General features: G+C 39.5%; 1 protein-coding gene across 5 annotated transcripts in view; it reads left to right on the top strand.

The window, feature by feature from the left end:
• tafa5a (TAFA chemokine like family member 5a) overlaps positions 1-14,661 on the top strand; it is a 139,202-nt gene that overhangs the window by 105,845 nt on the left and 18,696 nt on the right. For all 5 annotated transcript variants that reach the window (XR_011310973.1, XR_011310975.1, XR_011310974.1 and 2 more), the window contains one exon: positions 13,878-14,005. Coding sequence is in view for 1 of the 5 variants with exons in the window: in XM_069700280.1 (XP_069556381.1) it covers positions 13,878-14,005 (128 nt within the window). In the remaining 4 variants the exon portion in view is untranslated. The remainder of the gene's footprint in view (positions 1-13,877; positions 14,006-14,661) is intronic.

Here is a 14,661-nt window from a genome sequence, read left to right as displayed (position 1 = left end):
ACTAAATTATTACTGACGAAAACCCAACATTTCCAACTGCTGCTGCTTCACAAAAAAAGTGCCAAACAGGTGAAACAAAGTGTGGCTTTTATTTTTCTCTTTTTTTGTACTTAATTAATTATTTAACACTAAAATCCACTGTTTGGATTGTATATTACAGTACGGTGCCAAGGTGTCCGAGCACTTGGGATATTTTGTTTGTCATCCATCATGCAATACCATCAGGGAGACGTCTGATGGTGCCCCAAGTTCATCCAGCAGCGTGCAAACAACCCCAAGTGCAAATAGCACTTTCAAATGTACAATATTTCCCACTGAAATGGAGTGGAGTACAAGTATTAGAAGGCATGGAAGAGAAACAGTAGGTCTGTAAATGCCTGTACGTGCACATGGATGGACAAAAAGAGGCACTCACACACACCAGTTTGCAATCACTCAGTATTCATAAATACTAAATGACCTAAAAAATAATAAGAACTAACCAGATTTGAGGGAAACCAAGCAGTCTTGTATACGCTGCCTTACACATACCAGCAATGATTATGCTTATATCTGCTTTGGGGACTGTACTCAGTTGAATTATCATTCATGCTGTATTGCTGTTTTGCTTAATTGGAATTTGTTTAGCGGGCTTTGTAAGGGAGCAAACGGGGAATAAACAGATTTATGGGGAGCTCTGCCAAGTGAAAGGTTATGCATAATTTAAGGCGGATTAGTTTGGATGTAGAGGTCAATAAGGCTAAATAGACAAGAATCATCAACATCCAGGAAGGAGAAGGGGCGTCTTGAGGGTCTGAGCCTCCAACAGCTGTACAAACTCCTTATTAACAGACTCTAAGGCGTGCTCATATGCATCATGGAGCACGCATTAGCTCACATTAACACACTCATACGTGCACCTTGCTCATATATCAGTACACACATGAGCAGTTAACAGAAGGCATACTATACGTGTGCAATCTAATTATAGCAGTGTGTTTATTTCTGTTTGCTGCCTCAAGCCATCGTTCTACTTTAGTTTAAGTATGTCACTGTGTCATTTATCATCAACTTCAACACAGTCACCTTCATTACCATCGGCCTCATCGTGATCACAACTGTCATCACAACCCATCATTACGGCGCCATACTATCCTGGTGCGGCCCATTTGTCACATTGTCCCGCTCTTTGCATTGTTTACGACTTGTTCACTCAGCTGCTGATAATGGCAGTGTAAGCAAACAGCAATTCTTTTTCACTTACTATGAGTTGCCTCTGTCAGACAGCAGCTAATTTTTGGCACATCACGTAAGGCAGTTAGTCTCCAAAACCAACATCATGCAGCTGAGATAATAAAAAAGAAAACCAATGATAGTAATGACATGCTGATGGGTTTAGTTTGCATTTAGTGCAGAATAAAATTACGTTTTTAGTAGTATCACAAAATGCAATTAAACACCCCATGTTTATTTAAACTCACTTTCTTTACGAATTTGAAAAAAAGATGTATTCACATCCAGACTCACAACTCCACCTCTCCAGTGGCTACCCCACTGCCACTCTCCTTACCATCCTTAGTGGATTGCTGCTACGGCATCCATCAAACATTTTGTGGCCCTTAACAGCTCAGAAAAGTGGATTTAGTGTTAAAGGTCCCATACTGCATGAATTCAAACTTCCCCTTCTTTTTTTTTCTTATGAAGCAGGTCTGAATGTTGTATAAATCCTGTGAAAGTGTCAAAAGGCTGAGTCCACAGAGAAATGCACACAGCCCATATTTGTGTTATGGGCTGTGTTATATGCATAAAACATTGTATAAAACAGCTGATATTGGTAGAGCTCCAGAGGGAAGCTTTAGAGAGATTTAAAATTATATTGAGATGAGTTTTGGTATTTAAAACCCCAAAAAAAGATATTCTTTTGCATACCAAGACTGCAAATAAAACACCAGAAAAGTGTGAAATATGGGACCTTCAAAGTTACTCTTTAAACTCTAAAAAGCATGAGCTAAATTTGAATTGTATTTCTGCATAGTTATTTTTTTTTGTTTTGTTTTATTCTAAAAGTAGGTCAAGTTTTTGTAAATATCTGTATTTTGTGCATATGTGTTGTGTAGGTGCGTGTGTTTATAGGACAGACTATCACAGCGTGGGCTCTGATGCACAGAAGGGCACTTTGTTGCTCAGACTAAGTGTAAATGTTTCTGCTCTTGCATCTTGCCAATTGCAGTGTAAACCTTCTAATGGTCCTTGCAGTCCTCATGCGTGGCTCTTGCAAATCACCAAGTCTTGCAGAAGTGGTCAAAGAAAACACAAGTCAAGGTCATTTTGATCCCTGTATGAATTCTGCGGTTGAATGGCCTTTTTTGACTCTCAAGGCACAAACAACTTCGTGTGTACTGAGTGGGTTCCTGATTCTTTTATTGCATTTGGCAAGGGTTGTAACATATTCTCTTACTCAATAATTCGGAGTTACGTGGCTTGAATATGAAATGCAAAGCAAATATTGTCTGTAACATATTAAATAGCCAGTTTTGTGTCGAGCTGCTTCCAGGTGTATTATGTCAGGGGTCTACTGTTCACAGCTGATGTACTGGTGCCTCTCTAGACACTGGTGTTAAATGATCTCTTCCCCACAGAGTCCTTTTCACACTGACATTTCCTCCTCTGGCTCACAGTGCCTTTGGGCTCTCCGTCTTTGTGTGTGTGAGTGTGCGTGTGTTTCCAATAATCTGAAGTTGCTGTTGGCGTTCAGCTGTGAGGAAATGTCACAGCACATCTGTGAAAGAACGATATCAGCAGTACCTGGTGGCCAGTGCACAAACAACCACACACACACACACACACACACACACACACACACACACACACACACACACACACACACACACACACACACACACACACACACACACACACACACACACACACACACACACACATACACACACACACACACACACATGTGCATGCACACCGCAGAAAAACAAGCCCCGAGCAATGGCACGCCACACAACCTGCCAGTTATGCACCACAATGGCAACTACCATAAATAGTTTGCAGGGAAGTAAGGATGTATTGTAGCCTGGACGCAGCAATGTGCAACCAGACTTCAGTTTAGAAATCTGGACATGAGGGAACAAAGAAAGTGTCACAATGCCACGATTCTCAGGTTTTTCAGAAGCAAATCTGTAAAATATATCCTACTGTACAACGTGGACCGTACAGTATATATTGAAATAATGTTTTAATTGTAGGTTGAAAAAAGTTATTTAAAAATGATTGATTCAATTTTCAAATATTTTCATTCATAAAATGCATGACGTATAAAAACATTTTTTTACATTTTGAATGACTACAAACACCAACATTTCGAGGGGAATGAAAGACATCGAGCACAAACAAAATACCACTCATTATATTCTTTTTTTTGTAAAACTAATTTGTTGCAAAAGTGAACATAACGGTGATACTCTCAAGAAAAAGGAATTGACAAAAAATGAACTACATTGCAGTGTGTAAATATGTTTTCTAACAATGGATACTGCAATAACAAGCAGTCAGAAGTTGTAAGCTAAATTTTTTTTAAAAAAGCTACCGTTATAGCAGGCAGCTTGCTTACATTACCCTCCAAATGCTCTGTTTAAAAGTAACAAATACAGGTGCAGTCTTTTTTTTGTTTTGTTTTGTTTTGCATATTAAGGTGCAAATTAATATGTTGGTGAGCTTTTGATTTGCTTGTGGTTGGAGTTCCTTTTCTTTGAACAGTCCGGTTAGCTCCCTTTCCAGTCTTCATGCTAATAGCCTCCAGTCGTAAAAGGCAGACATAAGCGTGGTTTCCTTGCTCGAACTCTTTATAAGAAAGCAACCAGAAAATGTCCAATTATTCCTTCATTGAATTTATCTCCCTTTAATGATGCTAACTTTAAGGCCTAATGTTTGTGTCCTTATTTACTCAAAGGCAGCTTTTTAGCCTGAATGAAGTGGTGAAAGTTAAGAAAGGAAAGGAAAAACTGCACAATAATCTGTTGCAGAATAAGATAACTTTATTTTACAACTGAGAATCCAACTTTAATTTCAGAGCATTAAAGAGAAACCTGCTGTGTTTTCTGTTAAAACTGACAATTTAGCACATCAAATGGCCAACAGGAGGCTGTTATCTCTGTTTTGGAATTTTTGTTGTTGTTGTAATGAATATCACATTAAAGCTTCTGTTTCCTTTTTCTTTATTTTTTTTTTTTTTTATGAAAAAGTGTCTTTCGTGTTTGTAATATCAAAGTTTTAAAATAGCCTACACGTAAAAAGGAGGCAGATTACACGTATTGTCATGATCGTTGCTGTAGATGTTGTATTCATGGTGGCAAAAGTTAATTAGGTGACTCTCTCTTACACACTCACACAACTTAAGACACTTACACAAGCGTACACGCTTGCACACAGACACAAGGCTGAGGTCTGGAAATGTCAGTCAGCATGCTATCTCATTATTTCTGCCTCTTGAAGTTTCATGAGTGCAGAGGAGCTATTTGGGACACAAATTCACATCATCAAAAAAAAAGAAAAGAAAAAAAAAACTTCAGGCTTTTTTTTTTTTTTTAAAAAAAGGGGGCTTGACAGCTTTTAGTGTGCAGATACTCATCAAGGCCGCCAAACGGGTGGAATAATCTTATGAAAATCAGGCAAGGCAATAGACTGGAAAGGAACAAGCATGAGAAAGAAAAAAGGTGAAGGGAAAAACACAGAAGGAGGGGAGATGAGATGAAGACGGGGTGGGAAATGGAGGGCAGACATAAAAGTGCAAGAAAGAGAAAATAATGGTTGTGACGAAGGGACAGATGACGGGGGTGGGGGGGGAGACAAGGGGAAATTAGCCGAGAGGAGATCAGATGTGAGCAGAGGAAAGGGGATAGAGAGATAGTGGCTAATTACAAAGCATGGGGATTTATTTCTTTGCATTGGGTTTTTCTCCCACATTCTGCTGATCTTCCTCCTAATTCCTGCTAGGCTTCATTCAGCTTTAAGGGAACGTCTGCCTACCACGGCAGGTCAGATAGTACAGTTAATTATCCGGATAGAAGATCCACTGTAAAAGGAGACATGGGAGGGGATTTCCATGATGAAAGCAAATCTTGGCGTCTTAATGGCACTCAGTTGGGCCTTTTCAAGCCGTCTTTTGTTTGACTTTGTTGCCTGACATGTCGGCAAAGAGATTACTGTGTGTGTGTGTGTGTGTGTGTGTGTGTGTGTGTGTGTGTGTGTGTGTGTGTGTGCGTGCGTGCGTGCGTGTGCGTGCGTGCGTGTGTGTGTGCACAGTGCAAGTGCTGGTGCGTAATTCCCCCCGACATAAATTAAGTGCGGTGCAGAGTGCTCTTAAATTGCCAGATCGCTAACAATAAAAGCGGTCAAACATGCTTTTGTGTGTGCGTGTGCATGCATGCATATGCCTTTATGTGTTAAAGAAAAATTTGGGTGGTGACAGTAAGAAGAAGTACACAGGGAGACATTTTTGACAAATTCATAGCACCCCTTTGTGAAATAAAGGCACAGTGAATTTGGTTAAAAGGCTATTTGACTCGCCATTACTGGCCGTGGGGTGGCCCGAGCAGCGTGCTGATGCAGTAGAAAGGACGTGAACTGACAAAGAGTGGAGAGAAAAATGTGTGAGCTCCATTTTGCAAACAGCTCATTGTTGTGAATCCGGAGTGATGTTGATTTGCTTTCGTCAGACACCAGTTCAATCTTTGCACGCACAGAATTTCTTGGAGTGTCGCCCGCTAAGTGAGTTGACACTCTTGCAAGGGTCATGCGTATTAGAGCCCGACTGATACTGGCCGATGCTCATACAAATATCGATATATCAACTGAAATGTGGTTGTCAAACACTTGTGGCAAAGATATGGAGGCAGGATAAATTGCACTTTAACAATAAATGTAATTGTCCAAACGTATTGTCCTTATCTATATGCTGTGCAATTGGCATTTATCTATTACTGTGGCTGAATACAATGTGTTTACAGACAACACCTGAAAGGTACAGATGATTTGGTCTCCTGTAAGCATCACTCTGCAATCACTGTATGTTGAGAAAAGACAGCTGGACCACGCCGAGACTTCAGATTTGTGCCGACTTTCCTGTTCACACGGATTATCATAACAAGCACAGTGTTTGGTTGATTCAGTTATTTGCACAATAATGACCATGGCTGTACTTAGGGGGCAATTTGTGTCAGTGAGGCTGTGCATGTGCACAACAGATATAATTGGTGCAACAACTCCACAGTATTAACATGCAGATTTGATTCACATAAATATGTTCCAATATTTAGAAAAATGTCACTTTTATTAAAATAATAATAATAATAATAACAATAAAGTGCAGCCATATCTGGTGTCCAACATCAGCAGGCCTTGACACACTGCTGGTTCTGCTGCCTGCTCAGGCCATATCTGATCTGTAAAGTTTGTAATTATCTCAGTACATCTTCTTATCTTAGCGCCACATCTCGTAGAGTGCTGAACTGCATTTATTATACCTGATCTGATATGTCTGAAGGTCCACTTTCTTTCCCGTCTCCTGTTTTCTTACCGTCTTTTCTATTTTTTTTCTTTCTCCCGCTCTCTCTCTTTTTCTCTCTCTCACACACACACACACACACACACACACACACACACACACACACACACACACACACACACACACACACACACACACACACACACACACACACACACAAGCCCATCTTTCTCCTGCCATCTCAGGCTTGGCATGGCATTAGACAGAATTTATTAGGCCAAGATGCTGGCTGTTGACACGAGTGTGATCTACCATTTGGTGGGAAGATAAGTGTCCCGTGGAGGGTTTAATAATGTTCTCTCCCTCTCTGCTCCTCCTGCTGATGAAGCCGCTGCTGCTAACTTCAGTTACTGCTTCCAACCTGTGTGTGCCCTCGTGTTTATTTCTGTCGGTGCCTTTGCTGGTCTTGCATGTGTGGTGTGTTTTTATTTCATATCACCCTTGAATCTAATAGGCTTCAACATAAGCCACTGCCCTCACACCAGCAGCACAGCAGTGATATGGTCCAATGGTAACTGATAGTGTCGCTATGAGCCGAGATGTTGCTGGGAGATGAGTTTAGTTTGACTGGTCAACTGTGATAAAAAAAAAAAGTCCACTATTCATCTCAGTCTTCATGGCTCGACACAGACCACTGTCCCACCTTTAATGTGGAGGAAAACACGGGGCACGGAGAGGGAAAGCTATAAGATCATATTAAACCTTTGGTTGGCCTGTGCAGGCAACACTCAAAAAAGACAGCCAATCAAAAGAGACAGCTTAAAGACACAGGAAAAAACAAAAAACAGTCCATTTTAGAGAACTGCGAGATGTAAATTAATATTGACAGGGGTTTTGTTACTTTTGTTACTAACCACAAAACTATATTTTTATGGATACTGAGACTACAAATAAAACATCATATCTAGGGTGCTCATTAAGGCTATAATCACAGATTGCAGGAATGCATTGTGATTTTTTTTTTATTTTATTTTTTTGGTCTCTTGTGAGCAGCAAACCAAGTTTTAAAGACAACATTAACAAATTATATAACATACTAATTATAATTAGTGAAACATTCAAATTATATGCAGCCTTCTGACCTAGTTTTAGTGTGAAAGTTATGATCAGAACAGTTGAGTTGTGGTGGCAGTTGTCATAACATCACAATGTCAGGAGGGAAAATCTCTATTAATCATCCCTCAAAGCAACTGGAAATCGGTTATGTCAACTTGAAATGTGTGGCTCCATTATTAAATCCTACATCATTCATCTGACACAACAGTGATACATTATCTCTCAACTGTCATCACCGATGGAGCTGTTTTACAGTTCTTGCTGTCTAAAATGACCTTTGTTAACACCCAAGACCACTTGCACCCACACAGAACAGCACTCATTCCCTCATTACTGATATTTACTAAGCGCAGCTATACATCTTCATCAGCTCATAGTCACCTGACTGGATGGTAATTCAGAAGTGAATTGTATGAGTGACCTTGCTGACAACATCCATTAGATAAATTCAAAGTAACAGATTAAATAACAAAACTAAGAAAAAAATACACTCTTTAAAACACTGCCAGAACTCGAGATATTACATCTGACAAGTTTTTTTTTTTTACTTTCACCTCAGTGAATGGTGTCTTTTCAATATGTCTCTAATTTTCTCTTCTGCTCTCGATTCCCTTTCTGATTTACAAAAGCCTGTTTTACATATTTCCCCTACATTACATTTGCACCTGCTGAGTTAGTGCTGGTCGTAGATGCAGATTTACAACAATTTTGTGTCCTTCAGATTTACATTAAATGGAGATTTGGCATCTTCACACGTCACATAAGGACAAACTCTACAAAAGGCTCAATACAAAATACATTTGTGATGATGGTGAAAGATGAAAAAGGTATTTTTGATAAGGTAAAATTGGAAGTCAAGTGAATTTGTAGCGTGTTTGTGTGTTTGGGGTGTGTGCTTAAGAAACACTTGTTGAAAATACCAACATAAGATGAAATAAATAATTCCCTGAATGTAAGACTTTGGGAGTTCAGCTTGAAAGTCCCTAAAATTAGAATCAGTGGTTCCATATTTGGTGTCAGGAGGTTGTAAACCTTCTTCGGGAGTGACAGGTGGAACCATGTCCTATTTAAATCCAGGGTCTGCTTTTCTTTTTGCTACTGAAGTGTGTCGTTTCTGTGATGGAAATCATAAATTTAGAGTGAGGAAGTCAAAGGAGACCACCTCGGGTGTCAAAACAGTGATGTTAATTGACAGAACTCGATCGAGGACAGACACAAAGTGACAAGGGTAGAGGTGTCTGGGCAATCCATCTTTGAGTTCCCCTCCCAGGTCCAGTTAACATTGTTCCATAGAATGCTTTACATTTCCAGGTAAGGAGAGGTGCCTGCCTCATCCTTGAAACTTGGTGAACCCAGGAACTCTACACTGTCTCCGTCTATAGTCGTAACAGACCTTGCCTTATGGTAACTATGAGTTCAGAGGACATAGTGACCTCATGAGCAAGGGAGACTGGATGAGACAGAGAGACTGGATTGATGAGACAGGGAGACCCAATGATGAATAACAACTCCCTCACAGTGTCATCATGTCAAGATCTAAAGAGCTCTTTCAGGCATTCAGAAAAAAAAGGTTGTCAATGCCTCATAACAACTGTGTAGCATGGTGGTGGATATAACCTGGCTTTTGGTTGCTTCACTGCCTCAGGGACTGGGCGGCTTGCAGTCATTGATCCAACTCTTAATTCTGTATCATCTGAAGGAGTGTTTGAATACAACGTCAGGCCATCTGCCTAAAAGCTGTTGTTGAATTGGAAGTGGACCCTTGAACAGGATAATGATCCAAAGCACACTAGCAAATCCAAGGAATGGCTCAAAAAGCACAAATGGAGGGTTATGCAATGGCCTGATAAAAGCCCAGATGAATCCCAGTAAAATGCTGTGGGGGAACAAAAATCTTGCAACTGAAAGAATATCGTATTTAAAAGTGGCCAGCAAGGCAATGTCCGAGACTGGTGAACAATTTTGCTCGACACCTTCAAAAGGTTTTGACAGCAATACCAGCTTCTGACGCCAAAGGTGTTCTCACTTTTTCCATAGGAGAATATTTCATGTATTGATATTTTTGTGTAGGACGGCACAGTGTTGTTAGCTCTGTTGCTGCACAGCAAGACGGTTCTGGGTTCGAACCTGCTGGTCAGCAGGAGCTTTTCTGTGTGGAGTTTACCTGTTCTCAGTGTTTGTTCTGGATATCTCCTACAGTCCAAAGACATGTATGTAAGGTTAATTTGTAATTTTAAATTGGTCGTGAGTATGAATTGATGTCTGTCTTTCTGTTGGCCCTGTGATGGACTAGCAACCTGCCCAGGGGGTACCCTGCCTTCACCAAAAGTCAGCTGGGATAGGCTCCTTCCCCTCCTTGACCCTGTGTAGGATAAGGCTGGTATAGATAAGGGATGGATATTATTGTTGAAAAAATTATTGAAAAAAACATAATTTTCTTTTGCTATATCACCTTTATTTGTCGGGACTGTATCAAGGTGGATGAAATGTTTCCGTGTCCTAATGCGTTAAAACCAAATGGAAAAAAAAAAAAAAAAAAATCCATGGGATGTTTTTATTTTTTCACATGGCTATAGATGGCAAGGTTGTTGTAATGTTCTGACAGTGGGGAGGGTGTGTTTATGCCCAGTTGGCAACCAGGATAATATATTCAATATTCATAAGGGAGAGATCACTGCTGTTATAATGCATGTTATTTCTGTAGACGGAGAATAACAACATTCCTGAGGAACACTTGTGCAACACCTTCGGACAAACTTTACTCGAAGACATTCACAATATTTTACTTGTTTGTACATGCAAACAGCCATGGAAGTTAGTCTTTGAGAGAGTTCAAACAGTTCACCTTTGCACACCTGGCCAGTTGATGTTGGTGTGGGAGAGTTACCAACAGTTCCACACACTCCTGCCCTCTTGTCACATCAGAAATGTGCAGGGCAATGAGGTTCCAGATGCTGTTCAACATGATTCATTTTCTTTAGCATACTGAACCCCTTAGGGATGGAAACTCAAGGGGGCTGTCTGATCAGGCAGATATTTTGCATTTCTCGATGTTTAGAATTGGATAACCAATGACCTGTACAATGGGCAAACTGCAACAATAAGTTTTGAAATGTATCTGCCAGAAAATAGCCTGGGAATGGGGTTATGTATGTATGCTGACAAATCTTAATAGTTTTCAGATTTTTGATCTATTTGAAATTGCCTTCTTCCCCTTGTGTAACTTTGTCCCTGAAGTAAAAATATTCCAGTTTAACATTGTGTGCAGCTAGCCTAGAGGCAAGCTACAGTAGCGCCGAGTGATTCAACTTCAAGTAGCACATCAGCAAAATGCACTCAACAATAACAATGCTTTACATTGGTGTCAATTTGAAGCTTACTTTTTACGGTGCTGATACAGTGCTCATGGCACTTGCATTATTTGACCATGTGCTGCTTGAGAAGGTAAACATATTTCATAGATTGTTTGCAATATAAATATTGTTTACAGTGACCAGATATTAGTATGGAGTACCTTGCTTGCTGATGATCTACATGCAAGGTTATGACAGCTACTGAAGGTGCCCTTAGAGCAAATTTATAGATATGGAAGGGAGCACAATTCCCACATGTCTTATAAGAGAGCCAGTATGCAGTGGAAGAATATGATATATGTCTGCCCTATAATTCATTCAAGGTTTCACTGTTATCCATTAAATAATGCTATTTTCCATCCATAAATGCATACGAATATGAGCATAAATTTATGTATCCTTCCTTTATCTTGCCTATATCGTGTTATGGTCAAGAATGTCATCTAGACATGCTTGTCCTCTACTTTGTCTTGATCCTCTCTCATTTTATCTCAGTTCATCTCTTTGTCTTTTCTGTCTCTGATTTATCTATGCAGGTAGACATGTGTTGCTTAGATTTTATCCTTTAATACCTTTTTTCTTTTTCTTTTTCAAACATGGCCTCTGATTTGTGAAGATAGAGAGCCATCCTGAGACATGGAGCTGTGATCAGACACCATACCTATAAAGGGGTTTCTTATTATACCAAGAAAGCATCTCATGACACCACATATTCAATATAATGACCCTTAAATATTTCCTCCCAGCAGCCATTTGTATAAACCCTGTAGAACAAAATTATATCTGTTGACAAAATAATGTTTGTTTATGAAATCTCCACAGGCTACCTTTAATATCATAGGAGAGGGTATAAGATTATTTTCATATTTCGAGTTATACTTTCATTCTCGCTGTTGTAATGTAGTCAGGGGCTGATATGTTATTGAAGAGGCACTTTTGTAAAGGCCGCAGGTTTAATGCAAATTTGTGATCCCTTGACAGTGCTTATTGATGAATCATTTCTGCCTCATTGCCTCGCAGAAACAGTTAACTGCATTAATCAGGTCTGATTTTCTATAACTGATGGACTGCTGGAGAATACTGACTATTGCTACTTCAGTAGGGCTAGAAGATGGATGACCGTAGCTCAATCACAGGAGCTTAAATACCCCTCATTGTTTCAGTGTTATGTTATTTACCACTATTGATTAAATAAAAGCATTTTTTGTTCCAGTATTTGTTCACATGGGTGGACTGATTTGTAGTATTATCACTTGGCAGAAGCTGCAGGCTTCACCTATTTATTCCTTATATTTAGCTTTCTATTGCCAACCAATGGTTTTTCATTTTTACTCTTTAACACAAATAGGTAGAAATGTATGTATTTTGTTCTAACTGATAACATAAACAAAATCAGTTAATCAAAGTTTTAAAAGACATTGAAAACAAATTCCCTACATACTTGAACCTTTTTGTTGCTGGACAGCAACAGCTGGGCCAGTCCTATCAACGCAAATGTCTATTACTGACTAAGTGTGAACTGGCGCTCGATTGGATCAGCTGGAGGGACATAAACTCTAAACTCTACACTGCTGTGAATTAATTGTCAGTAAAGTGGTCCTTAAATCTAATCCTAACCCTAATCTTAACATTCCCACATTATAACAACCAATCACAGACAGTGTCTATGCCATTGTTTGACCAAATGCCATTTCAAATTAAAAACCCTCATTTCAAATTAAAAGCCCTGTAGTGTTTCATACATGGTACAGGCACAAAGGCAAAGACAATGCCGTTACGGTTTCAGGTTCAACCTAACAAAATGTCATGCACAATGCCCGCAGTGAGACAAGGATCTACAGAACAAAGTTCAGTGCACAAGCTTATTGCTGTTACATGAAAAGAAGCTGTATAGGTATGCTGGAGGAATCAAATGGCTGTATGCAATTTCCTGACACCAACAATGTGGATTGGCATTGAGGCAAAAACAAAGAGTAATAGTACTGGTACTTTTTGGGACACAAAATGTGGGGAGAAAACTGCACAACAGCAAAAAAAACCAGCGGATTATCTGCCAAAAAAAAAAGCCTAAAATCATTAGTGAAAGATCATACTGCAGCTCCCACGTCACTTTGTCTGAATTAACAAGAACACAGTTTAGTTGCTACTATATTTATCAGCGTTGTCGTTATGTCTCAGTCTGTAAGTGAAGATTACAGTACTAGTACTAGTAAGTATTAGGTTGAAGCCTGGGGCTTTTCCTGGAAATATAGTCTGGAGCTTCAATATCGCAGAGCAGGTTGAGACAAACAGTGTACAAATTAAAGCACAAAATATTGTGAAATGCATCGGATGTCCCGGATTGTTCATACTGTATTCGACATATGATTATTTGATTTATTTATATTCCTGTTGATGTAAGTGCAGGGTTTACAAAATATATCCTCCTGCTTGAAAGGTCGCAGAAGGCAAGGGGGCTGTAAAACCTTCTAACGATCATTTGAGATGTTTGATTTTATTTACCCAACTGATCTCAGCTCCCTCCATTTCTCTCCATCTGTCTGATTCGCCGCATCTTTCCCTCATCTCTCACTGTCATTGTCTACTCTCATACCTCTCAATTGTCTCTTTACTTCATTGCTCTTCATCTACTTCATCTCTCTTTCAACCCACCCCTCTGCATCTCTCCATCTTTTTTCACTCCATTCATATGTATTTCTACACATTTTCTCCTCTTTTCCATCATTTTTCAATCGTGTTATATCTTCGCCCATATCTGTCTTCTCCCATCTGTCATCCCCAAACCCACTCTCTATTTTAATCGTCACATCTCTGCATCCACTTCTCTCTATCATTTCTCTTCATCTGTTTATTTCTCCTGTTTTTTCCTCTCACCCTTCTAATCGTTCTTTCTCTCTTTGTGTCTTCCTCTGCAGCTGGTATTGTTCGGAAAAAGCAGTGGTGTGAGATGGTGCCATGTTTGGAGGACGAAGGCTGTGACCTGTTAGTCAATAAATCTGGCTGGACTTGTACACAGCCCGGAGGCCGAGTCAAAACCACTACGGTGAGTTCAGGTTCTTTCTTTTGGGCCTCATAAACCAGTCAAAAAACAACTGTAGTTTAAATCCAAACTAAGGACATATTTAATGTAATTGTCTTTCATGAAACAAAAGTGATTAAACCATTTTTTTGGGGGGGGGGGCAAAACTGTGAGGGGGGCATTTTGACAAGCTAAGCCATTATAGAGGATAAGAACATTTGTGAGCATTGGCTCCCAAAAAAAGCTGTGACCTACTGGCATATGTATACTATGAAAACTATTTTAAACACTGTTTTCGGCTGCATACTTTATTTGGCTCAAACCTTTTAACATGTCGCACATAAACGTGTCAATGGTTTTCATCACAGAAATAAAATGAAGCAAATACGCCACGTTTCACGCCTGTCGTCCCATTTCATTCACTCTCAGCCTGGTCGTCTCATGATGATGTAATACTGACAAAACAGTATTATTTGACCACATGCCAAATATCTATATTGTATCTATAATGCTGCTATAGCGGAAATAAATAAATAAAGTATCTATCTATCTATCTATCTATCTATCTATCTATCTATCTATCTATCTATCTATCTATCTATCTATCTATCTATCTATCTATCTATCTATCTATCTATCTATCTATCTATCTATCTATCTATCTATTCTCTCTTGTAGCT

The sequence above is a fragment of the Brachyistius frenatus genome, unplaced genomic scaffold, assembly GCF_029030835.1.
Source record: "Brachyistius frenatus isolate BFR_SWC_R1_liver_20210118 unplaced genomic scaffold, ASM2903083v1 Contig_33, whole genome shotgun sequence".
Taxonomy (NCBI): Eukaryota; Metazoa; Chordata; class Actinopteri; family Embiotocidae; genus Brachyistius; species Brachyistius frenatus.
This window is presented reverse-complemented; position numbering and strand designations above follow the sequence as displayed.